At 31.9% G+C, this 24,660-nt stretch overlaps 1 protein-coding gene and 1 long non-coding RNA gene across 3 annotated transcripts in view; one reads left to right on the forward strand and one right to left on the reverse strand.

The window, feature by feature from the left end:
- Positions 1 to 14,120, forward strand: part of LOC111302806 (uncharacterized) — a 40,086-nt gene extending 25,966 nt beyond the window's left edge. The window contains exons 3-5 of one of the 2 annotated variants that reach the window (XR_016326443.1): positions 12,258 to 12,350; positions 12,445 to 12,558; positions 13,462 to 14,120. This is a non-coding gene — a long non-coding RNA (uncharacterized LOC111302806). The remainder of the gene's footprint in view (positions 1 to 12,257; positions 12,351 to 12,444; positions 12,559 to 13,461) is intronic. The other variant, XR_016326444.1, reaches the window with a different exon arrangement.
- A 1,797-nt stretch (positions 14,121 to 15,917) lies between these two features.
- On the reverse strand, positions 15,918 to 23,267 carry LOC111303977 (kinesin-like protein KIN-14B). Its single transcript, XM_089742414.1, has 11 exons — positions 23,194 to 23,267; positions 22,120 to 22,168; positions 20,678 to 20,752; positions 19,977 to 20,155; positions 19,739 to 19,900; positions 19,430 to 19,515; positions 18,676 to 18,803; positions 17,571 to 18,092; positions 17,300 to 17,498; positions 16,642 to 17,268; positions 15,918 to 16,457 (listed from the first exon to the last, which is right to left on the reverse strand). The coding sequence occupies exons 1-11, from the start codon at positions 23,265 to 23,267 to the stop codon at positions 16,342 to 16,344; spliced, it is 2,217 nt and encodes a 738-aa protein (XP_089598540.1). The 3' UTR covers positions 15,918 to 16,341.
- Positions 23,268 to 24,660: the final 1,393 nt, after the last annotated feature.

Here is a 24,660-nt window from a genome sequence, read left to right on the forward strand (position 1 = left end):
CTTATTTGTTAGACAACTGTGATTTCAGGCTATGCTCAAATGGACCATCCCATTGAGGCCATCATTGTGTTTCACGGAGTGTAATTGGAGAATGTAAAGCCTAACGAAATCACGATGTTGGCTGTGCTTTCTACTTGTGCTTATTTAGGTGCCATTTGTTAAGCATCCAACTTAAAACCAATTAACAATAAATGGAGAGGCTCAACTTGAATATGAGAGTATAGGATATTGAAAATTTATTAGATATGGGATAATCCACTTTAACATGCCCCCATTACGTGTAGGCGAAGATAAAAAAGCCTTTTACGTGACAAATTAGGAAAAGGCAATAGAAAGAAAGTCTTGATTCTGATACCATGTTAAGCATCCAACTTAAAACCAATTAGTGGTAAATGGATCCTCTCAACCTGAATATAAAGCTACAGGATATTAAAAATTTATTAGATGTGAGATAACCCACTTTAACATCATTCAAATTCAATTGGGAGAGTGTATTTAGGGCTACATTCATAAGCATGGATCCATTAAAATGGCACCCTTGAACGCACTTATATGCACTAACTTTCCATAATTTGGACCACATCCATCATATATGTGCTAGCATTCCACGAACTCAAAATACAATCTCTCAACAAGTTCTCTTGGATGGTAATAGCTGAAGTTAAACCTAATGATATCACATTCATTGTCGTCCTCTTTGCTAGTACTTATATTGGATTGGTTGATTTGGGTCTCTACTATTTCAATACTATGAGATTTGGGTGTGGGATTCAACCTAAGATTCAAAACTATGGTTGCATGATAGATATAATTAGGCAAGCAAGTTACATAAGAGAAGCGTTGGGACAAGTTAGTCAAATACAACTATCTTGTTGCCTCCAGTATTCATGTAATGTTGAGTTGGAAGAATTTGCTATGCTGCATTTGATAAAGTTAAAGCTTTTGAATAGTGGGAACCATGCATTTTTATCCAATATATATGCTTATGCTGACGGGTGGGAGTGTCTGTAATTACAAGGAAGATGAAGAGGGAAAAAGGTGTTAAAAAGATACAGGTTGGAGTTTCATTCAGATGAGTAAGAAAACTCATGAATTCATCACAGGAGACACATCATGCCTTTAGTTTGATAGGATACATGGAATCCTATTCAATATGAATGAGCAGATGAAAATTGTTCATCATCTGCTGAACGAATTTGGTAAGCTTTTTTATTTTGATGGATGATTGGATAAACAGTTACTACTTAATCATGACTTTAGTGTTGGACCAGCTTTAATGGAACGAGCAACTTTTCCACTTAAGTGATTGTAGTGCTCATAATCTGCTAAATGAATCAAGTGAGGTAAGCTTTTTTATTTTGACGGATGATTAGATAAACAGTTACTACTTAATCATGACTCTACATTGGACCAGCTTTAATGGAAAAAATAGCATTTCCACAAAGTAATTGTAGTTCCTTTTGATGTCTTCAGTGTTCTCAATTCAGAATATTAACCAGGTCAAATTAAATGTACAGGTCTAATTCAATTTATTAAGAAGTGTAGATTGAAATTCTACTTGCTTGTACTTGAGATAGACATCTCATGCCTGTAATGACATTGTTGCATTGAAATCTATGTGCCATCTCAATTCATCAATAGTTGGCAAGTCTTTCTGAAGTCTCTTTCTCTATTTAGCTACTCATAGCTATACCTTTTTCCAAACATTCTATATCACTTGTTTCACTTCTCCACACTATGTCTCACTCTTCAACTTGCACAAAACTTGTTCTCCTTCCAAGCATGGTAGCATATTTATGCCAGGCTATTAATGCAAAGAATTTAAGAATAAGAATGGTGAGTAGGAAGATCCATCGGTAGCTTTGCCTTCTTGGAGTTGGTGATCTTATATGTTTATACTTAAAAAAAATCTTAAAATTGTAATATAATGGCTAAAGATGTGATGAGAAATTCAGCATATTTGTTCTAGGTATCTTATGACGGGAGTAGTTTTATCAAGCTCATGTCAAAATTTTAGATATGTGTACCTACCTCCTGACTTCAACTTATTCCCCAATAGATTGGTTGGTTTTAGTGGAGAAAAATGCTCAACATTTTTTTTTTGCTTGGAGAAAAAGGGGGAGGGGAATTAAAACTCTAGTGATAAAATTTTTCTTTGTTTGGCTTTTTCTTTTTGGCCATGATCCATACTTCAATTTTCCATTTTAGTGGGTCATAGAATTGTTAAGCTGTTGATTGATAATTTTTCTCTTAGAGACACTATAGGGTTTTAGGTTTTTAGTAACGTTTTTCTCTACTAAAAGATTTGCGACGTTTGCAAAAAATGCTACTAAAAGTATTGGCTATACACGTGTCAGGAAAAATAGCGGCATTTGTATCTAAAAAATGCGACTAATTTAATGGCGTTTTGCATCAGAAAAATATTATTAATATAATGGCATTTATATGATAAGATGCCGCTAAATTAGCGACATTTGTATAAAAAAAATGCCACTAATTAAGTGACATTTTTATGATAAGAATGTCGTTAATTTAGTGACATTTTATGGTATAAACGCCATTAAATTTAAATTTTAGCAGCATTCTTGAACGTGAACGCCGTGAAATTAAGAAATTTACTTTTAAAATTTTTTTTTTTAATATTTATTATTTTCATTAACAAGAGAGGTTAAAAGAAATAAAAATGAACTAAAATTCAAAAACTGAAATTAATAAATACTTAATTCACGTCAAATATGCATGTAATTAACATAAAGTTTAATAATTATATAATAACATTCAATTTTTTTAATACATTAACCGAAAAAAATTAAAATGTATGAAATTGATGACTACATAGATTTGGAAGATTACCATTTGATGAAAGAAATTTTTCATCTTGGTCACTAGTGTACTCAAGAACCTACTGAATAATATCATACAAGTTTTAACAATTAATAATAAGCTTTTTTATATTAAAAAATATAAATATTTACTAAATATAATTCATGAGTTGGTGGACCATCGAGATTAGTTCTTGAAAATTATTGTTGCACAAAATTCATAAGATGATCTAATCGATCATGCAATTGCTGAAATTTTGCATGCTTTTGGTCCATTCTAACACGTTCTTCTTCAATTTTGGCACGTTTCTGTTCTCTTTCTACTTTCATTTGCTGAAAATATTGTTGCATAGTTTGCAACTCCTCTCTCAATATGAAAATGTATTGCAAAGACTGACTTGCTAAGAATGTAAATTTTTGAAAGCTACGTCCATAGTTGGTAGATGATAGTGGACCCAATCCAAGGCCTCAGACCTGTCCATGCCTTTTTTTTCTAGTAACTTCTGTGAAAATCCAATTTTTCAATTTTTGCATGTTGATAAAACCATCAAATGCTACTTTAATCTCAATAGCTATTTTCTCTTTCGCTTTCTCCTGCAAATTAATCATATAAACTATCAAGTTTAATGATTAATTCATTATATGTTAAAAAAAGTAAATATTTACTTTCTGTTAAAGTAGATGTTACAATTGCCATAATTTCTTGTGTTTCAACATTCAAGTAAAATTCATCTTTTTGTGTGTGTTAAGCGAAAATTTTCACATGTCCAATTTTACCACCCATCTCAATCTCCTATACAAAAACATATGTTATTGTTAAATACATATCAACCGTAACTTATTCCTACATATCAATCCTGTTAATCAAGTTTAAAATTTCAAATAAGTTTAATATCATGTATTTAATCTATCTAAATTGTTAAAATAGAAATATAACTGTAAAATTATATTTTGGCCCTTTAACAACACAGTAGTCTTAAACAGACATAAACATTAAAAGCATTTTGGCCTTTCACACATATAGATTATGGAAACCAAGTTCAATTATTTGGACAAGTTTAATATCATAGATTGAAGCCATCCAAACTATTAAAAGTCATCCAAAAGTTTAATTTGTATTTTTGCCTTTAAAAGGCAAAATAGTCCCAAATAGACGTAAACGATAACTTTTTCACACATATCAACTATAGAAACCAAGTTCAATCATTCGGACAAGTTTAATATCATGTATGAAAGCTATCCAAACTGTTAAAATAGAACAATAATAACAATTTTGTATTTTTACCTATTAACGGCACAAAAAGTCCTAAATAGATGTAAACAATAATTTTTTCATACATATCAACCATGGCAACTAAGTTCAAAATTTTGGATAAGTTTAACATCATGTATTGAAACTATTAAAACTATTAAAACAGAACAATAATTGTTAATTTGCATTTTTTACCTTTTAACGGCACAAAAAGTTTATTCATTCGAATAAGTTTAAAATCATAAACTTACTATTTTTTTTTGGCTTTTTTGCAAAACTTTTTGATCCACTTGTATTACAACTTAAAGCATAAAACATGTTTATTATTTCATTCTAATATACAAAGTTATAAATTAGTACCTCTCATTTTCTTGAGAACCAAAATCTAACTAATTGTTCATATTGCCACCTAATCATATTACGGGGTAGATTTTCCATTGTGGCCTCTACAGTAGTATTTCGATCGAAATACTTATTCTTCAAATTATGCGTATAGTCTTTCCATTTCTTTTCCAATGACTTAAGCACAAATGAAGTTGATATTTCAAGTAGAAGTCTTGATTGTAATAATACAATAAGAAAAGTTTAAATAAGTAAACCAAATGTAAAATAATTATATTTTTATATGCAATTAATTATACTAATACCTCAATAAAGTTTAAAGCATCGGCTTTAACTTCTGCTGGAACTTTGTGCTGTGTTTCATAATGAATAAGTAATTTCATTCCATTAAGAGCAAGCATGCATAGAAATCCAGCCAATTGTTGAGCCTCTTTACCAATTAGTTACCTATCAAAGTTTGCAGACACCATAATACACTTGTTTGGAGGTAGTGCAAATAATTCCTTCAAAATTGCTCGGCCTCTGATCTTCCATTGACCATTGTTATCAATTATAAAAAATAAAAATTAATTTGTAAAATGCCAATAATTTAATCATTATAATCAAATTCTAAATATGGTGTATATGATACCTGCATTCAAATTTAAAGCAGAATCAATTGACGAGATATTATCTAAACCTGGACATCCCATATTGCCAAATCTAATAGTAATTGAAAGGTTAGAAGTGACTAAGTTAGAACTGATAGTACATTCATTTCCCTCCAAATGATTCAGTCTATAGCCAATATCGACAGGTGCCACAGATGATTTTGAACTAATATCTCTTATATATATTCCTTTCAATCTACTTCTCTGTATTGTAGCTTACCTACATTATAAAAGCGAATATATAAACGATATTAGTTTGAACATACAAAAAGACATTGAGAAGTTAAGAAATCATAACCTACGATATATAAAGAACATATCGATTTAATTGAATCAAAAGATAATGTATGATTTACAATACAATAAATATACAATAGCAAATGTGACATTAATTACATACAAGCATTTATTACATTGTGTCTTAAACACTCAAATTAGAAAATATAGATGAGCCATCATGGTTTATAAATGTCTTCATTAACATCTTCGCGAACCCACAGAACTGAGGTACTGGAGATATTTTCATCCAAGTTTTGTTTAGCAAAAGGATAACATTCAGTTCCATGTTCAACATCATCTTTGGTATCTAACCCTATATCAAATAAGTCACTAGGTGTGTTTCGAAGAACAATAAACCAACCCAATTCTTTGGGGTCTTCAGAATAAAAAACTTGTTTGACTTGAGATGAAAAAATATAAAGCTCATCGATAAGCTATTGTTCAGTGTGAATTAATCAAGAAAAATTTACAAATGTAAATCTAAACTAATCTTTCTTAATACCCTTTGCACAATTCACATCAGACCAATCACACCGAAATAAGATAACTTTTCATTTTGCCATAATAATCCAACTCAATAATGTCATTAATCATGCCATAATAGTCAATATTTCCCCTAAAGGGTTTGTGTCCCTAGCACTAGCATAGCTAGTAGTTGATGAAGTAACAATAACTCCTAAATTTTGTGTACTTTTAAATCTCTTATGGGATTTAGTGTGAAATCTAAACCCATTAATGATGAAACCTTTGTATCATTTCACAATCTTGTTTGAACCTTATGAAAGACACTTCACCTCTTCACTAACAAGCCTTCAACTCCAAACCTATAAAGGTGGAATATATATATGTTATTAATGTTAGTTATATCATAAGCATTCTATGTACATTTCTCATAATGGGAAGTATGGCATTACTTACAGTTGCTCCTAACCATTCATGAAAGTTTTCAACGAACAACTTATCAAGCTTTTGAGGGTTTGATCGTTGATAATGGGTACGAGCTTTCAAATTATTTCTATACTCACTACAAAGCATCATGATAAAGTATTAACAATAACAAAAAATACAATAAATTATGCTCAATGGAATGAATTATTTCTTTGCAAAAAAACTTATGTGCGAAATGATTCAATTAAGTCATGATAGAAAAGAACATATTGATATGTTTATGCCCAACATTTATCATTTAACTCCACCATTTTAGCTTTGCCTATTGGTTGTCTAAAACTTTCAGAAAGATAACTATAGGCGAAGTCAGTGTGCTACATACCAATATTTCTCAATGGTCTATTAAATCTCATTTCAACATCTTTCAAATAACGAGAACAAATGTCATACACTCTTTTGCTAAATATCCTTAAGCAATAGAACCTTTTGGATAGCACTTGTTGCGATAATAAGACTTTAACCTCCCCAAAACCTATAGCATAAAACATTAGTCATATATCTTTTTAATTAGAGTGGCATGATTAACAATAACAACCTAATCAAGTTATTAACAAATAAAACCTTTTGATAGGATACATCCATCGATAATAAATTGGCCTACCAACTTTTGCTTCATATGAAAGGTGGATAACCAAATGCATCATAATAGTGAAAAAGTTTAGAAGAGAACTCTTCTCTAAAAGGCATAAAGTAATCATGGCTTGATCTTCAAATTTGTCAAGCTTTTCCACATTTAGACTTTTCCCACATAGAGCTTTAAATATGTTACTCAATTCAATTACAAAAAAGTGAATTGCTTTGACATTGATAGATGTAAAGCAATGGGAAGTAAGTCTTGTATCAAAATGTGATAATCATGTGACTTTAATGAAGAAAGTTTTTGCTCTTTTAGATTCACACATCTCGATATATTTGACGGATAGCCATCTAGAACTTTGACATATTTCAAAACCTTACAAAAACACATATTTCTCAGCTTTAGAAATCCCAAAACAGGCTAGAAGCAATCAATATTTGCTATTAAGAAGCAACTTCGGATGAAGGTCAAGGTGAATCCCCATATCAACTAGGTCAAGCTAACTCTTTAAGTCATCTTTTGATCTTCTATTCGCATTGAACATTGTTCCAATAAAATTTTTGCAAACATTCTTCTCTATGTGCATCAAATCAAGGTTATGACATAATAAATTATATTCCCAATAAGGCAACTCCAAAATGATACTTTTTTTTTCACAATACAAACTCATTGGGGTCATCTTTTTCATCATCTTCTTCATCACTTTGAACATTAATATTACCAATTTGAGTGTCAGTATCACCAACTTGCAAATATGAGGCCAGACACTTTCAAAGCTATCCCTTACTATTTTTCTTGATAAAGTGATTTTTTTATAAGTGAAATTGATATCTTTTAACTTTGATAAGATATTAGACCTACTAATTGGTAAAGACGATCTCCTTAACTCTTCAGTTCCATCAAAAAGATGTTTTTGAAATCTAAATTGATGATTATCATCTAACCATTGATGGTGTGCCATATAACAGAACTTCCTACCATTAGGTAACCACTTCGAACATGTCTGCATATCATAACATGGACAAGCATAACGACCTTTTGTTCTCTAACCAAATAAATTCACATAAGTAGGAAAATCATTGATAGTCCATAATAAAGCAGTATGCATTTTGAAGTTTTCTTTTTTTGATGCATAATAGGTCTCAACTCCTTCCTATAATTGCTTTAATTCTTTAATAAGAGGTTGTAAGTAGATATCTATATCATTACCTAGAACTTTTTCCTTAAGAATTATTAGAGATAAGATAAATAACTATTGCTTGGAATCAATACATTTGGCCAAGTACTATAAAAAATACTAATCATTTTGAATGAGTTGAATCCATTAGATGCTCGTCCAAGCATAACATTTCAAAGATTAGATGCAAAGTCTGAAAACCTAGAATAAAATGATTTTCATGCCAAAGAATCTGCAGGATACCTTAATGATCTATCATCCATTCACTTCTCATGATGCCACCTTATTAAATCTAGAGTTTTTGAAGATATGAAGAATCATTGAAGTCTTGGTATTAATCAAAAATAGCATAAAACCTTAACAGGCTTTTTTTTTACATAGACCTCATCACCATCCTCATTCAACCTTTCATCGAAGTTTTTACCCACCTAACGAGAAAAACCGCACAAATGAAAAAAGTTTTGATTTTTTCTATCACCCCAATATAGCATGCAATCATTGGGATAACTATGAATTTTTTCATATTCGAAACCCAAATCCTTAGTCATTTTCTTTGATTCCTTATAAGATTCAGAGATTTTTGTAAAAGGAAATATTTTTTTCATAAACTTTAATAATAAATTCAGAGAGTTTCCCATCCATCTACATAAGCATTTCAAGTAAAAAAGATAAACACAGAAAGATAACCTTTAATGCTTCGATCTATCATAAAGTTCTTCATTCATATCATCAAGCAACCTATAAAACTTTGATGCTTTTCCTCTAGGTTATTGGTGACCTACACCTATCCCATGTTCACCAAATTCATTCATTTCAACATTAGACTAATAAAATCCATCATTTTAGGGAGACAGATTATGAAAATATTGGTTATGAATGTTAAAAGCATCTCGCAATATGCCTTCAATGTCATCTGCTATAAAAGGATCATGTTGGTGTTGGAAAGCCCTTGAAGTTGAAAGAACTCTAGTGGAAGACCTTGATGATACAGACTCTCCATAAAAATACTAATTAACATATCTTGAGACAAATCCAATTCAAATTAAATGTTCAAAAATAACTTCACACATTTGCCAATCGATATTAGCACACTTCACACATGGGCATACTATCATATTATCTACACTTATATTCTCAAATGCAAAGTTAAGAAAAATTTCCACTCTATCTCTATACTCTTGACTTAATCTTGACTTTTGCATCCAACTCTTATCCATTTAGTACTTGCTATATTATCAAACCAAATTTATATAAATAATTTATATGAAACGAACATGTAAAATACTTAAGTTTACTATGTTTTAAACAAATAATAATAATAAGGTCAGTACTTACAAAAAACCAAAACTTCTTGTTGTGAAGTAATTTCTTAGCTACCTGATATAAAGCATTTAAAACTCTACTACTAACCCAGACATTACCCTAGAGTATTTGTAGTTGGGGTTGAAATAAGGTAAAACTAGTTTAGAAAAAACCCAAAAAATGAAGAAAATGAAAGGGAAAGAGAAAGGGAAGTGGATGATGGGTTCCAAATGGGTATTTAAAGAATGTGGGTTTTGGAGAAAATTTTTAAACCAAAAAAATATCACAAATTGCAAAAGCTAAAGGAATAGTATAATGAAGTAAAAACTAAAGTAAATAACTAAGGAATAGTCAAAATAAGTTTCTAAAAGACAAAGCTCGAATACTAAAAGCTAAAGGAAAGGGAAAGTAAATTGTAGTTGGTCTGAAAAAAGAAATAATAGATTAATGAAGATGAAGCTTGAAGTTGGTGATTTAATGCACTAAGTTTGGGGATAATTTTATTGGAGTTTGTAAGACATACGCGCATACATCTAACAAATAGAAACATTTTCAACAAACAAACGCCTTCAATAATCGCTGTAATAATTTTGGGCTAGATTATTAAAGGCGTCTTTTATTTAAAACACCTTTAATAATTTGTTATTGAAAGCGTTTTTGGTAAAAAAAATGCCTTTACTTGTTTTTTATCACTGAAGGTGATTTTCTACCAAAAATGCCTTCGAGACTCATTATAAATTTTGACTACGAGATTATTATAAGCATTTTTTACTACAAACACCTTCACAAATTGCCTGAAATTTGTAATACCTTATTTATTGGAGTCATTTTTTTGCATAATACACCTTTAATAATTCCTTTAAATTTTAATGAAATGATTTTTTTAAGGCATTTCTAACTATAAATGCCTTTAATAATCTTATCTTCAAAATTATTTGAGGTATTTTTTTTATTAAATACCTTTAATAATGGTCATAATGTTTATGGACATAATTATTGAAGGCGTTTTTGGCATAAAACACCTTCAATAAACAAGGTATTGAAAAAATGGATTGAATTATTAAGGACGTTTTTTTAAAAAAATACCTTCAATAAATTCTTTTTTAAAATTATTTGAATTATTAAAGCTGTCTTTTAGTGAAAATACCTTCAATAACCTCGTAGTAAAATTTTAATGGGATTATTAAAGGCATTTTTTATTACAAACGTCTTCACTAATTCCCTCAAATTTTTTGAAGAAATTTATTGAAAGCATTTTTTGGCATAATATGCCCTCAATAATCCCCTCCATTTTTATTTGGGGAATATCAGTGAAGGCGATTTTTTATAAAAAACGCCTTCAATAATCCCCTTAAATTTGAATGAGATTATTTTTTTAAGGTGTATCTAACTAAAAACGCTTTCAATAATCTCATCTTCAAAAGTATTAGAGGTGTTTTTTATAAAACGCTTTTAATAATGGTCATCATGTTTATGGGCAGCATTATTAAAGACGTTTTTAGCATAAAATGCCTCCAATAAACAAGGTATTGAAAAAATGGACCAAATTATTGAAGAGATTTTCTAAAAAAAATGCCTTTAATAAATTATTTTTAAAAATTATTTAGGATTATTAAAGGTATTTTTTAATAAAAAAACACCTTCAATTATCTCATAGTAAAATTTTAAGGGGATTATTGAAGGTATATTTAGCTACAAATGCCTTCACTAATTTTCTCAAATTTTTTGAAGGACTTTATTAAAGGTATTTTTTATATAATACGCCTTTAATAATTCGCTCTATTTTTATCAGAGGAATATTAGTGAAGGCGGTTTTCTACTAAAAATGTCTTTAATAATTCACTAATTTTTTAGAAAATTTTATTAAAGGTGTTTTTTGCATCATACGCCTTTAAATAATTTTTTTTAAAAAATTTTTTTGGGTTTATTAAAGGCATCTTTTAGTAAAAACGTCTTCAATAAGCTCGTAAATAAATTTTAAGGGGATTATTAAAGGCATTTTTGCTAGAAAAATACCTTTAATAAGCTCATAGTCCATTTTTAAGCAGATTATTGAAGGTGTTTTTGCTAGAAAAATACCTTCAATAAACTCATAATCAAATTTTAAGGGGATTATTGAAAGCATTTTTGCTAGAAAAATGCCTTCACTTATAATTTTTATATTCATTCCCTTATCTTGAATTTCGGAATCACAAACTGCTAGTACAGAGAATAATTAAAAGTTGCATTAACTAAACCAAACCCCATAAACACTTTTAGTTTGACTAGGCGTTTATTTATCTCTATCGTACCAAAAAGAAAAGGAAAGGGACGAAATAAAAAAATTAAAATGAGTGACACAAAAATTCATATAGACTTCAATCAATGTGGACAGCCTATGTCTAATGAAGCTACCAAGTTGGCTACTCATATTGGTGTCATCGTTCATAGTAGCATTTCAATTATGTACACCAATTGGCGATGAGTTTCTGATGATCTAAAAGTTGGTATATGATAGTTGGTTGTGGTATGTTTATTCAACTATTTCATAAAATTTGTTAAATGATCATTTAATTGAAATTCAATGTGTTCATAACAATTGTGTTAAATTATTTAGGAATGGTTCGACGTCTCAATTGACTATAAGAAACTTGTGTTGCAATCTGCTGGGAAAGCGTTTAGAGACTTTAAAAGCAGATTGACAACCCAATATATTTTACCGCTCGCTAATCAAGGTGATGTATTGGTCGTTCCATCTACGTCATATGCAAATATTATAAGTGTTAAAGATTAAAGAAATTTTGTTCAAGATCAACTATAAGAAGATTTCTCAGTACGCAAACCCATTACCAAAAAAATTGTTTATAAGATTTTATGCAATATATTTAATATCTTCATATGTGATTGATGTAATTTCTTTCTTTTGTAGAAAATCAAAGAAAACCAAAGGAACATTCAGGCCAAACAAATATATCACCATTGGATAGCGAGAAAGAGACATGCAAATGTGAAGTATGAGCTTGTAAGTATTCGCACACTTATTTTATACTCATAAATGAATATTTATGAGCATTTATTTCATAGATTTTGATTCTTATATTACGATAATTTATTAGGAATCAGAGAGCTTTGACACCAAAGTTTTCAAATGGGATGTCTGGAAACAAAGACATCTGCGAAAGGATGGATCATTTACAGATGAAGCACCTAAAGAATTGGCTAAAAAAATTGTATGTATAACTACTTGTTTAATATCATGTATGATTGGCATTGTAGTTGTATGCATGACATTATACTAGCTTATATAGATTTATTGTTACAACCCATCTTATTATTATCTTTTAAGATGATTATGCTACCAAAGTTAAATTTGGTGAACTGGTAACCCAGTATGGTAAAGATCCATTGTCTTTAGCATTATGAGCTAAAGAAAGGCCTGATTGAGTTTGTGGGGTTGGTAAATTTGTGTTGCCATCAAAGTTTTTTAGTAATCAGCTCAAAATCCCTCGAATGACAAATGCATAATATGAAGCAATCATTAAGCAACAACAGCAATAACTTGATTACCAAGAGTAACGTTTCAATAAGCAACAACAAAAACTCATTACTTTAGAGGCCATGTTAGCAGCAATGTAGCATAGCATGCCTATAGGCTAGTTGGATAGCATCATCCACCTAGGACAAGCTTTCATTGCAAGTCAGGCAAGGAACCCAACCTCCACTACCAGCCATGAAGTATGATTTTGTTTATAAGTTTAATATTAATTTATTTATTATATTTATTGATTTGGTTTTAATACTTATATTTCATTATATATTGTAGTAGGATGTTGGGACTCAGAGTATGACCTTTGCTTAAGCTACCATGGATGAGTTATCTAATTATTCACTCAATTATTTATCTGGAGGAAATTGCATAACCATTAAGTTTAAGAAAGGGTTATTTGATAAACCATCATTTTCTTACATTGGTGTGGATGAAGTTAAAGAATTTTATGAACTGGATGAAATATCAGCTGTTGATATTGTTGCTTATATAAGATTAGCTTATAAATACAAATATACAAACTCAATATGTATTAATTTATATTACGGTGTATTACTAACTAGTGTTGTTGATTGTTATCGTTCAGCTTCCTATATAAAGAGGTCAAGATGAGACAAACGACCCACAGATTTAGATTCGCTAACTCCAACTTCATTAGTGAGTAGAATGGCATAGTCATTTTTCATGCTAATAATGTGATTGAATGCATGAAAAAAACCAGTTGATTATTATTTGCTCCCGTATAATACGCAGTAAGTTGTATTCATACATATAATTATTCTAACCTTACTCAAATTTGATATGATGCCTAATTTGAGTATATCATTCTTATTATTTTGCAATCGTCATTGGTAGCTTATTATGATTGATACCAAATCCTTAACGCCATACTTAATTTAACTCAACCAACGGTGATGCCTAACCCCAACATTCAAACTTTTATAAAGAGGTATTACATGTTATTATATTATATATCTTTAGTTTTTTCATAAGTAATTTTATTTATGTATTAAGTAATTTTTTTTCTTTTTAATTTAGGGTAATATCTGCATTTGATAAGAAGGCAAAAAAAAAAAAAAAAGGGTGTCATTACCGGTAAATATGAAATTTATTTTTTTATGCTAAGTTTGTATAGATAAATATTTCCTAAACCCACTAAATTTAATTTTCAAGTACCTCGTCAACCCGGATATACTGAATGTGGATATTATATCCTTGTTTTTATACGGGAGATAATTTTATATGATTTTATGACCACACCATTTAAGGTTAGTATAAATTTCATAAAGTCGTTATATTTTCAAAAAATAAAAAGCTAAATTATATTCTTGTTTATTAACATTTACTTTTGATTTATTTTTTTTTGTAGGAGAGTAAAGAAAGTTTCACAGTAGAGGAACTTGATGAAGTCAGTAAGGAGTGGTGTGGGTATGTATTGTCATTTATAAATAAACCTTGAGGTTGGACATTGTTGGTTGAATGTAAATATATGAGGATCATTTGTTATAATGTTTTTAACATGCCATGTTAAATGGATAATTTAAGTTTGTAGATTGAGGTATTGGTTTAATGTTATTGGTATATATTTGTTTTATATGAATACACATATATTGAGTATGATTATTTAAAAAAATATATTAATATGACAACATTATCAGTTTTAAATTTGGATGTGTGATCAATTTATTGAAATATAACAATGTTAATAATATAAATTTCAAAATGTAATTCGTAGTATCACATATATAAACCAAATATTTTTTGGGCAAAACCTACAACTAACTTCAAATGTTTTATGGGCATAAACCTACAATTAACTTCACATATATAATTAAACCAAAGTTTTTTTTATGGGATTACTGAAGGCATTTTTAGCAAGAAAACGCCTTGAATAATCCCTAACAAAATATTATTGAATGCGTTTTTTACCAAAATTGCCTTCAATAATCCCTTATAAAAATTTATTGATTAGATTATTGAAGCGCTTTCGACCAAAAATGCCTTCAAGAGTCCGTTCTAAATTTTTTCTATGGATTATTAAAGGCATTTTTCTACTGAAAATGCCTTCAATATTCTTTTTCCAAAATTTTTTAAATGGATTGGTGAAGGCATTTTTGCCTAGAAAATGCCTAGAATAATCCCTTATAAATAATCCATTCAAAAACTCAAAAGAAGCTAAAATGAGGGATCGAACCTATGACTTTATGGTTAACAATTATATAATCCTTAAATTTTGATAGAATATTTATTGAAGGCATTTTTTATAAAAAAAATGCCTTCAATAATCCTATGCAATTTTTTAGTGGAATTATTAAAGGCGTTTCTGCAAGAAACACTTTCAATAATCGCTTATATTTTTTATGAAGGGATTATTCAAAGCATTGTCTGCCAAAAACGCCTTCAGTAATCTCCTATCCATTTTTTAACGAAATTATTTAAGGTGTTTTATGTCAAAAACACATTCAATAATCACTCCAATTTTTTAGAAAGGATTATTTATGGTGTTTTAGTTTATAAATGCTACTAATTTTTGTCTTGAGTCGCGTTTATAAGTAAAAACGTCGCTATTTGAATATTTAGTGACGTTTTGATAATAAACACCTTAAGTTTTATAAAAATAAGAAAACTAGCAGTGTTTGTAAGTGAAACACTGCTACAAAACTGTCACTAATTTTTCATTTTCTTTTAGTGAGATTTTGGATGAGATTTTAGAAGTAGGTTTTTTTTTTTTTGTAATTTTTTTTCCATAAAAAGGAAAAGGAGAAAATAATTGTTTTCTAGTTTGATCACGTAGACAATAAGCAGACAGCTTTGAGTGGAGAGGTCTGATTTTTGAGTTATTACAGTGGCTTAAATTTACAAGTTATGAAGTTGGTCAGAAAACTTTAAACTTATGGATGTGATTTAAATAAGAGATTTTGTAGCAAATTGCAGTTGATGTTATCTATTATATCATTTGTTTAAGCTTTCAGTTTCCATTTTATGTCATGAGATGAGATTAGAGAGAGTAGTTCTGAAATGAGATAAGAATCATGTAACCAAGGTAGTTTCTGACATTTGCTTTATCATATTGAAGCATCTAAATGACCCCATGGGGTACCCACGTGTCAGAAATTAATTTATACATACATATTTACTGTGGCCGCGTAGCTTCTTCAGCCTACGTAGTGAGCATCCAGAACTTTCTCACTCTTGTTTCTTTGCATCAGTGGAAAAGAGTTCGAAATAGACTTCTTGTAGGACGCTTAAGATGAAGTGAAAATATCTCATTGCACCTCCATATGGCACAAATATCCATAGATGTTGCATTGTCCTATTGGGTTAAAACCTTAGCACATGCAAGAGAAGGATCGGAACACAAAGGTTATGTGCAAACATTGGATCCTATTATTTGCTCAACCTCCAACTTTACTGCAGAACTAAGTAGAAATTCCTTTTTGTCATTCTGCTATCTACTGGTGCTGCTTCAAAGTATTAGACCATAGAAGAAGTCATGATTGAACCTCAAGTCGAGGAATCTCAATACTAGAAGAGCACTGGCGCATGAAATCTGAGCTTTCTGTCTTAGGATATAACATGCTCCTAGACAAACACAATAGAATCAATTTATAAAGCTGTAGATTTATGACTCCAGTAATCATATGTTGCTAGTTCGTTGCTTGCGTTTTATGTTCTGATATAAGTCGGTTTAAGGTGCATGTTACTTGTTGAAAATAAACGTAGTTAGAGATAAGAGTCTGTTTGGTTTAGGCCTCAAAATTCTTACCTTCGTTCTGTGTAATTTCCTGTGATTTTATGAGTGTCATCCCGAGATCTTTTTGTTTTATGTCATCTATAAATAACGCTCTTTGAGATTTCAGCCTGCACAGATTTTGTCTAATCTCCTTTGGTGAGGACTGAGAGAAGGCAGCCATGTCTTCCTTTCCGCCAACTTCTGTAGCCATCACTTGTTTATGGTACCATTCTAGCTCCGACGGTTGGGCCGAAACACCAACAATTTCTTGTGAGTTGCTGATACTATTATCTAAGTCAGATGGAGAAAACTGGTACCTGCTAATCTTGATCATGGAACTGTCTGAACATTGCGCTGTGTCTTTTACTGCCTGCACCATAGGTGTTGCATAGATTTCATCTTCATTATCAAATTGTTCTATTCCATCACAGCAAGAATGAGGTAGAGAAAGACTGCCACCTTGATTGTCCTCTATCAGTGAGCCGTCTGGTGAGTTTTCTTGGTGTTTCATTGTCTGGCCTTTTGCATGAGGTGTAGAAATGATATTAGATTTTGAGTCCTCAGCAAATAAATCCTGTAATGTTCTCGGTTGTTTGTCCACCACCCTTTCAGAAACCGACCTTCCAAATACCTCCAAAGGAGTCTGCTTCTGCTTTTTGTTGCGATACCTTTGCACTGCAAAGTTATAAGTAGATACCTTCATTGCATAATATCTCTGCCTCTTTCGGTCCATTTGACCTACATTTCTCTGCAACAGGAATGTCTAAAACCCATTTGTTCCTTGGAGCTGAATCACTAATAATAGGTTCATCCTTATGTAAGTCAAGCCATTGATCAACCTTTAAAACCGTTGTGGAGTTGCATTTTCTTGATTTTCTGCTTCCATTTTTCTTAAGGTGACTAACCCAGGCCATTTTTTGATGATTCAATGTCACTTGTGATATGTCCTGCTCTGGGAATACAACCATTTTTATGTTACATTCAGATGTGTCTTGGCTGTATACTGTGTCATTATCTATAATAGTTTTCCTGTTCAACTCCACTGCACATGTAGATCTTGAAATGCTGCGGTCAAAGTTGCACTCTGAATTATCCATCACTGGGAAAGTCACTAACTTAGCTTGCCCAGATGATTGTCTTCTCCTTCTTGAATGAATTGGATCTCTCCGCTCTGAAGGTTGATGCTCCATCCCAGTTTTTCTTCTGCTGAAAATTGTTGATCTCATAAATCTAGGCACTTGTGATCGGGAAGTTGCTGTGACATTTTCTATATTGTTCTTCGTGACGTCAAGCTCAGGAGGTTGCCCTTCAGTAGATAAATGAGAAATCTCCACCTGATCTTCCAAAGATAGACCTGTCCTTGTCAGTCCTAATTTGTCGTTTAACATTTTGATCTTTCTTCTAATATGTTGACGTTCATCTTCAATCATTTCAATCTTCTGTTGCAGATTTTTCATAGCAGCTTCCTTGTGGCTTCTTACATCCTGATTTTTTATGGTTCATCCAAGTGATCACCTTAAGTTCTAAAGATGGATTTATCATGAGATATAAGAGTTTTCTAAATGAAATTATGAGATGAGGTACAGAGATGGCAATCATTTCAAACCATCCAGGTAATGCCCGTTAATAAGTAGGAGTGTTGATGTTCAACATTAAGTATTCATTTCTTCCAAGTGAATGGTTTTGATACAGCAGAATACTTGCTGATATTTGGGTGGACTCTTATATTTCTTTTCGACAAGTTATCTTAAAAAACGAAATGCCTAGCCTAATGCAGCTTCTTCAAATCCACATTATGACTAGAGATCTATGAGATTTCTTTGTTTTATTTTCTTTCTCCCTCATTTTGTCCTTGTTTTTCAATTTCTGTTCTAGCAATTTATATGCACAGTATTTGCTGGCAGTATCTCCGCATTTTTATCTAGAATTTACTAAAATATTTATACTATTTCTACACGACACAGTTTTGAAACTCATTAACAGGTTAATTGTGCATCATCAAACTTGATACTTGTAACATTAAGTTGTGAAGTTAGATGACTATACGAAACTAGACAAGTAACTTACATTGGTCTCCTCATGCCCCAAATGAACACTTTTCACCCTTGCTGCAAAATTTAATGAACAGATTGTTTCACATAGATCTTCTTCTTTGGGACTGACATGTACAAGCATCACTGCTTTTGAATCTTCACCTAAAGATAATAAGATGAGAAGGTCAACAAAAGCGAACTAATTTGAGGACAATAAAATGAAAAAATCCTCACATGAATATCAGATACTCCAACAAATTAAATTAATCTGTTCATATTACTCTGGCTCTTTCTGAGAAAGAATGAACTTGAATAATTTCCTTTGGCTGTTATATTCATGTTAGAACATCCTTAATGGTAGCCCTTGAAAGATATGAATGGACACAATAATTTTTCAAGGTGTATAGTGCACAAAGCTTAGCTTTACCAATTATCATTCTAACCCTAGAACTCAACTTCTTAGATAAAACAATTAGATGAATGGAAAAAGGAATTCAGTGAAGAAGAATCAGTTACCTAAGGAATCTTTAAGAACTTGTGTCAGCTTGCTGTTCCTGTTAAAAAAAAAAGCTAGTAATTTAGGTTTAAATCTATCATTCATTTGATCAGGTTGAATCATCGTCGGTGAACTCCGGTTGTATTTAGTCTCAGACTTTACCTATATGGTATGTGGTTCTTTTTCCTTTGAAGGGCTTTATTACATCTCCAAGAGCAGAAAGAGACAACTTAATGGCTTTTCCTTCATCAAGTCTTCTCCCCCCATGCTGTTGACTTCATCACACACTCACTTCCTTCAAAGTCAACTAACCAAATTTTATTTGTTTCTCGTCGCCTCCCAGGAGCATCGAAGCAAGTAATTGAGATGCGAATCATGCTGAGAGAAGCAACAAATACAACATACTCAAAGCAAGAAAATTCATTGTATTGCTATTCACTCTGCGTTTCCCAGAATTTTAGTATCAGAAATCAAAAGCAGTTTGCCTGCCAGTAATGGTTCTCAAGCTCAGCTCTGGTCACAGGACCTCTAGAGACTAGAACGAGATGGATAATCTGAGCTCTAAATATCCTTGAAAATCTGATCAACAAAAACAACGTACCAATGGGATCTGCTTGAAGTTGTGTTTGAATTTGTTGAGGCAGCTGATCTGTGTCGGCATCCTAATCTATACAGCTTTAAAGCTTCGTTGAAGTCGCTTACTTGGATGGAAACTAGGTTCTTAATTCCAATTTCTCTCTTTGGATCTCTTTGAATTGAAAGGCTGCACACAGACATCACAGCGTCCAATCAGCAGGCATTTGCAGTAATGCACTAAACAAACTGTATTGAATACTCACCATGGTGGCGGAGGATCTGTTGCTGTCATAGGCTGTGGTACAAGCAAGTCATTGAGATTTCCTAAATAAATCTCAAGCACACTGAATGTTACGAGGAAAGTACGGTTACTATCCACTGCTTGTTTAAACAAAGTCTCAATCACCTGGGGCAGTATTCCAGGGGAATCTGAAGTACCTTCCTGTATGTTTGGATCAAGAATCAGCCCATTTGAATTGATGATAACATTAAATCTCTAACATGGATTCTGGAAGCTACTGACTCAGGTAAACTGTGAGTATAAGTAGTTCAATTATATTATATATATATATATATATGCATATATATATGTATGTATATACGATAATGGATCAACTTACACAATATAAAACTAAAAAAGTTTTACATATTTTTTTAACCATTGATTTTAATAGATCGAAAAATAAGAGAAAAAAATAAAAAAAATAGCAAAAAATGGTTTAATCTCATCTATGATTTGTTCAAATCAATGATAAAAAAAATATGTTAATTTTTTTAGTTTTACACAGTATAAGTTAATCTCTCTCTCTCTCTCTATATATATATATATGTCATACCAACGACACCATGCAATGGCTTAGTTTATGATCTGAAAAGATATGTAGTAATTATGTTATAATAGTATCAGTATAATGTTAGTAGACAGTCATCACCATTGTGAAGGTTTTCCCAGTTCCCGTCTGACCATACGCAAAGATGCATGCATTGTAACCGTCAAGGACAGATTTGATGACTGGTTGAACTTTTGAAAATACTCCTTCTGAAATTTAAAGACACATGGATAAGGAAAATATAGATTAAACAAAATACTGAAATCAAGGGAAAGGAAGATTTGGAGGGTACCTATCCATGAACTTGGTTGGAACACGTTGTCAAAGGTGTATCGTTTATTTTTATTATCAGCAAGTTTTTGAAGGAGGTTACTCGTATCCAAAGCTACAACCGGTCCTAAACGTTCTAAATTTTCTCCTGACGTTAAGGCAGCGAGTTCTTCTATTGATCCAATGGGGTGGAGCAGGGATTAGAAGATGAGTAATTGATTAACGCGAGGAAGCAAAATAAGCAGAGGGATCAATGCCAGATAAGAATTAATGGATTGGGGTACCTTTTATCTTGGACATATTAGTAGCAGATTCGTCATTTTTGTTTCCGATTGATCCTTCATGTGGTAAATTTTTTATTTTATCACAAACTGACTTGATCCAAGTAGAAGTTAGATGTGACTTGAATCCCAGTAGGGAATGAATTGTTTCCCCAAGATTCTGAATAGATTTCTTTGAATTCACGGCCTAATTCAAAGTTCTTTTAACAGTCCTGTAAACTGCAAACGGCAATTTCATAGTATCCAGCTCGTGACTCGTCATGACGCAAATTAGTTAAATCGTATACACTTCGAAATTGCGTTTGCAATACATTACATGCATAATACAACTGATATATACCATGCATGCTTGGGGTTTCTGAAATGAATTGCCAAAGAAAAAATGCAGCGAGTACATATAAGATGTGTCGTATAGGCAAAAAAGAGCAGTGGGAGCGGTAGGAGCCTAGAGGAAACAAAATGAAGTTGCAAAGAGCAGAGAGAGAAAGATACAAGGATGAGGCTCGAGGACTCCAGCCTCTGATTTTACCAATCTGAAGCAAGCTCCATGCTAGCTATGCTTGTTTTAACTTTTAACTTGCGAATTAGTTCATTTAAGATACGTATGTAAAGAAGAAACGACAAAGTCTATCTTGTGATAAAAACTACTGATTAGTTATGTGAAAGGACAAATAAATTTGGATGTGGGATGGTAGTTTGGTTTGGATTGGATTGATAAAAGGAGAGAAAGAAAAATACCATGAATCTGGTCGGAGGCTTAGCTTCTCCACTGTTCAAGTGGGATCTTGGACCAAGACAATGTCAGCTTCTACTCTGAAGCTGTTAGGAATTTGCTTAAGTGACTCGATGACACTAGAAACTAGCAGCAAGAAGCCACCCTGAGAAAAAGCCTGCTGCCAACCGAAAACCTCTCTTCTTTAACTAATAATTCCTCTAAAAGGATGTGAATGCATCAAATGGAAGTGGCAATTCCTTCATATAGTGTAGGACTATTTTTTAGTCTAGCTTCTTGACAAATGACCTACCTTCATCTGCCTGAATATGTAGGTAAAAGGCCTCATGATAGTGTTGAGCCTGAAGCAATAAACACAACAACGCAAAAGCAATGTATCACAATAAACCCACAGCAATAGACAATAATCAATAATAAAAAATACAAAAAAAAAAACACACCAAGATTTGCGTGGAAAAACTTTTAGGTTAAAGAGAAGAACCACGGACAACCAAAAAAATCTCCACTATCAAATAATGGATATACAATATTTTTCTCTAGCTAAAACTAGAGCTTATCAACAACTAGAGAGACAATTGGAGAAATCTCACCAAATAAATGACTCAACAAATACACATTGGATTTGTTCCTAGAGAGCTTCAAACTCGATCTTCACCATACAGAATGTAAAACTCTGAATCATAAACCTGCTGACAAAGTTTCAGCTCAATTGGATCATAGATCGATTTTCGTTCAACCAACTCTCCCTTCTCCTTTTTTTCTTACTTTTTTTGGCTTTTCTTCTTTTTCTTCTTGGATTTCGACACCACTTTAAAACAACCCTACCTCTTTTTATTATGTAGCTAGGGCTCTGTATAAAAATAAAGACCAAGGCCCATGGCCTTTGCTTAGTCCAAAACCAATTACATGGGGCAGGACCCCATTTTCCTAACAATCTTCCCTTCCAGCCCCATTAGGAGGAGATTCATCACCATAGCAGTTTCATTTGGAACTTATCTTGGCCAAGGAACTCATTCCAGCCAAGTTACTGCAAAGCTCAAGCTTCTCCCTAGAAAGTATCTTAGTTAATATATCTGCTATATTTTCATCAGTATGGACTTTCTTCAACAACATCTACGGTTCTTTAATCACTAAACGTAACCAATGATATCTAACATCAATGTGCTTTGTTCTTGCATGGTACATGGCATTCTTACTCAAATCTAAAGCACTCTGACTATCACAAAACACCATATACTCTTTCTGATTCAATCCCAATTCAAGAAGAAAATATTTCATCTAAAGCATTTCTTTACTTGCTTCAATTGCTGTAATATACTCAGCCTCTATAGTTGACAAAGTAATACACTTTTGCAACTTAGACTACCAAGACACAGCTCCTCCTGTAAAAGTGAACAAATACCCTGAAGTAGATTTCTTATCATCAAGATCACCTGCCATGTCAGCAACAGTAAACCCTTCTAGAACTAGTTGTGAAACTCCATAACTCAAGTACATTTTTGAGGTACCCCTCAAATATCTAAAAATCTATTTCACTTCTTCCCAATGAATTTTTCCTGAATTAGAAAGAAATCTGCTCACGACACCAATTGCATGAGCAATGTCAGGCCATGTACAAACTATAAGATATATTAAAGAACCGACTACAGAAGAATAAGGAATACTAGACATAGCTAATTGCTCTTCCTTAGACACTAGACAAGATTTTTTACTTAGATGAAAATGGTACTGTTAACTGATTTAGCATGTTGCATGTTGAATCTACTAAGCACTCGCTCAACATATTTTTCTTGTGACAACCATAGCTTTCTAACTTTTCTATCCCGAATAATGTCCATACTGAGAATCTGCTTTGCTGGACCTAAATCTTTTATGTCAAAGGACTTAGACAATTGTTCTTTCAACCTGCGAACCATACCAACATCTTATCCCACAATCAACATATCATCAACATATGATAAGAGAATAATGAAGTTACCATCAAGGAATTTTTTGACATACACACAAGAATCCGTTACCGTTCTTTTATAGCTATGACTCACCATAAAAGAATCAAACTTTTTGTACCATTGTTGCAGAGCTTGTTTTAAGCTTTTTTCAATTTGCAAACTAAGTGTTCTTTTCTTTTTACTTCAAAACCCTCAAGCTGATTTATATAAATGTCCTCCTACAAGTCACCATGCAAGAATGCAGTTTTAACATCAAGTTGCTCAAGCTCGGGATTCAAACTAGTTGCTAATCCTAGTACCACTCGAATGGAACTCATTTTCACAATTGGAGCAAAGATTTCATCAAAATCGATGCCTGGTTTATGAGAAAAACCTTTTACCACCAATCGAGCTTTTTACCTCACTAGTTTATCACCATCTTTTTTCAACTTAAACACCCATTTATTTTTCAATGGCCTCTTCCCTTTTAAAAGTTTAACAAGATCATAAGTATCATTTTTTCCCAATGACTCTATCTTTTCTTTCATTACTTTTAACCAATGCTCTCTATTCAAAGTAGCCTATACATCTCAAAAGTTCTCTGGCTCTCCCTCACTAGTAACTAAAATAAAATCTAAACTTGGATACATGATAGATGACCTACACTTTCTAGTAGATTTCTTAGGCTGTGACTCTACATTACTTGATGCCGAAAGTGGCTTTTCCTACTCAACACTCTCAGGTAGAAATGATTGCTCTTCCTACTCAAAACTGATTGCACCTGGCTCATCATTAACTATGGCTGGCTCATTCATATCTCCAAGTTCTATTGCTTACTCATTTCCATCATTTATGGCTCTTTCTTGTGGAACCTTTGTCGGTATTCAAACATCACACTCAATAGT

Source organism: Durio zibethinus, chromosome 13 (assembly GCF_047325235.1).
Source record: "Durio zibethinus cultivar Kanyao isolate XHJ-2024 chromosome 13, ASM4732523v1, whole genome shotgun sequence".
NCBI classification, from domain to species: Eukaryota; Viridiplantae; Streptophyta; class Magnoliopsida; order Malvales; family Malvaceae; genus Durio; species Durio zibethinus.

Excerpts from the sequence above, each read along its gene's own strand:
- LOC111303977 (XM_089742414.1), bottom strand. The coding sequence starts at position 23,267 with ATGGCAGGTGATCTTGATGATAAGAAATCTACTTCAGGGTATTTGTTC. Across the intron at positions 19,516-19,738 it reads ACTTCAAGCAGATCCCATTG|CATGATTCGCATCTCAATTA; the intron begins GTACGTTGTTTT and ends TGCTTCTCTCAG. Across the intron at positions 17,269-17,299 it reads ATTATGCAATGAAGGTATCT|ACAAAAAGCAGAAGCAGACT; the intron begins ACTTATAACTTT and ends AAAGGTATCGCA.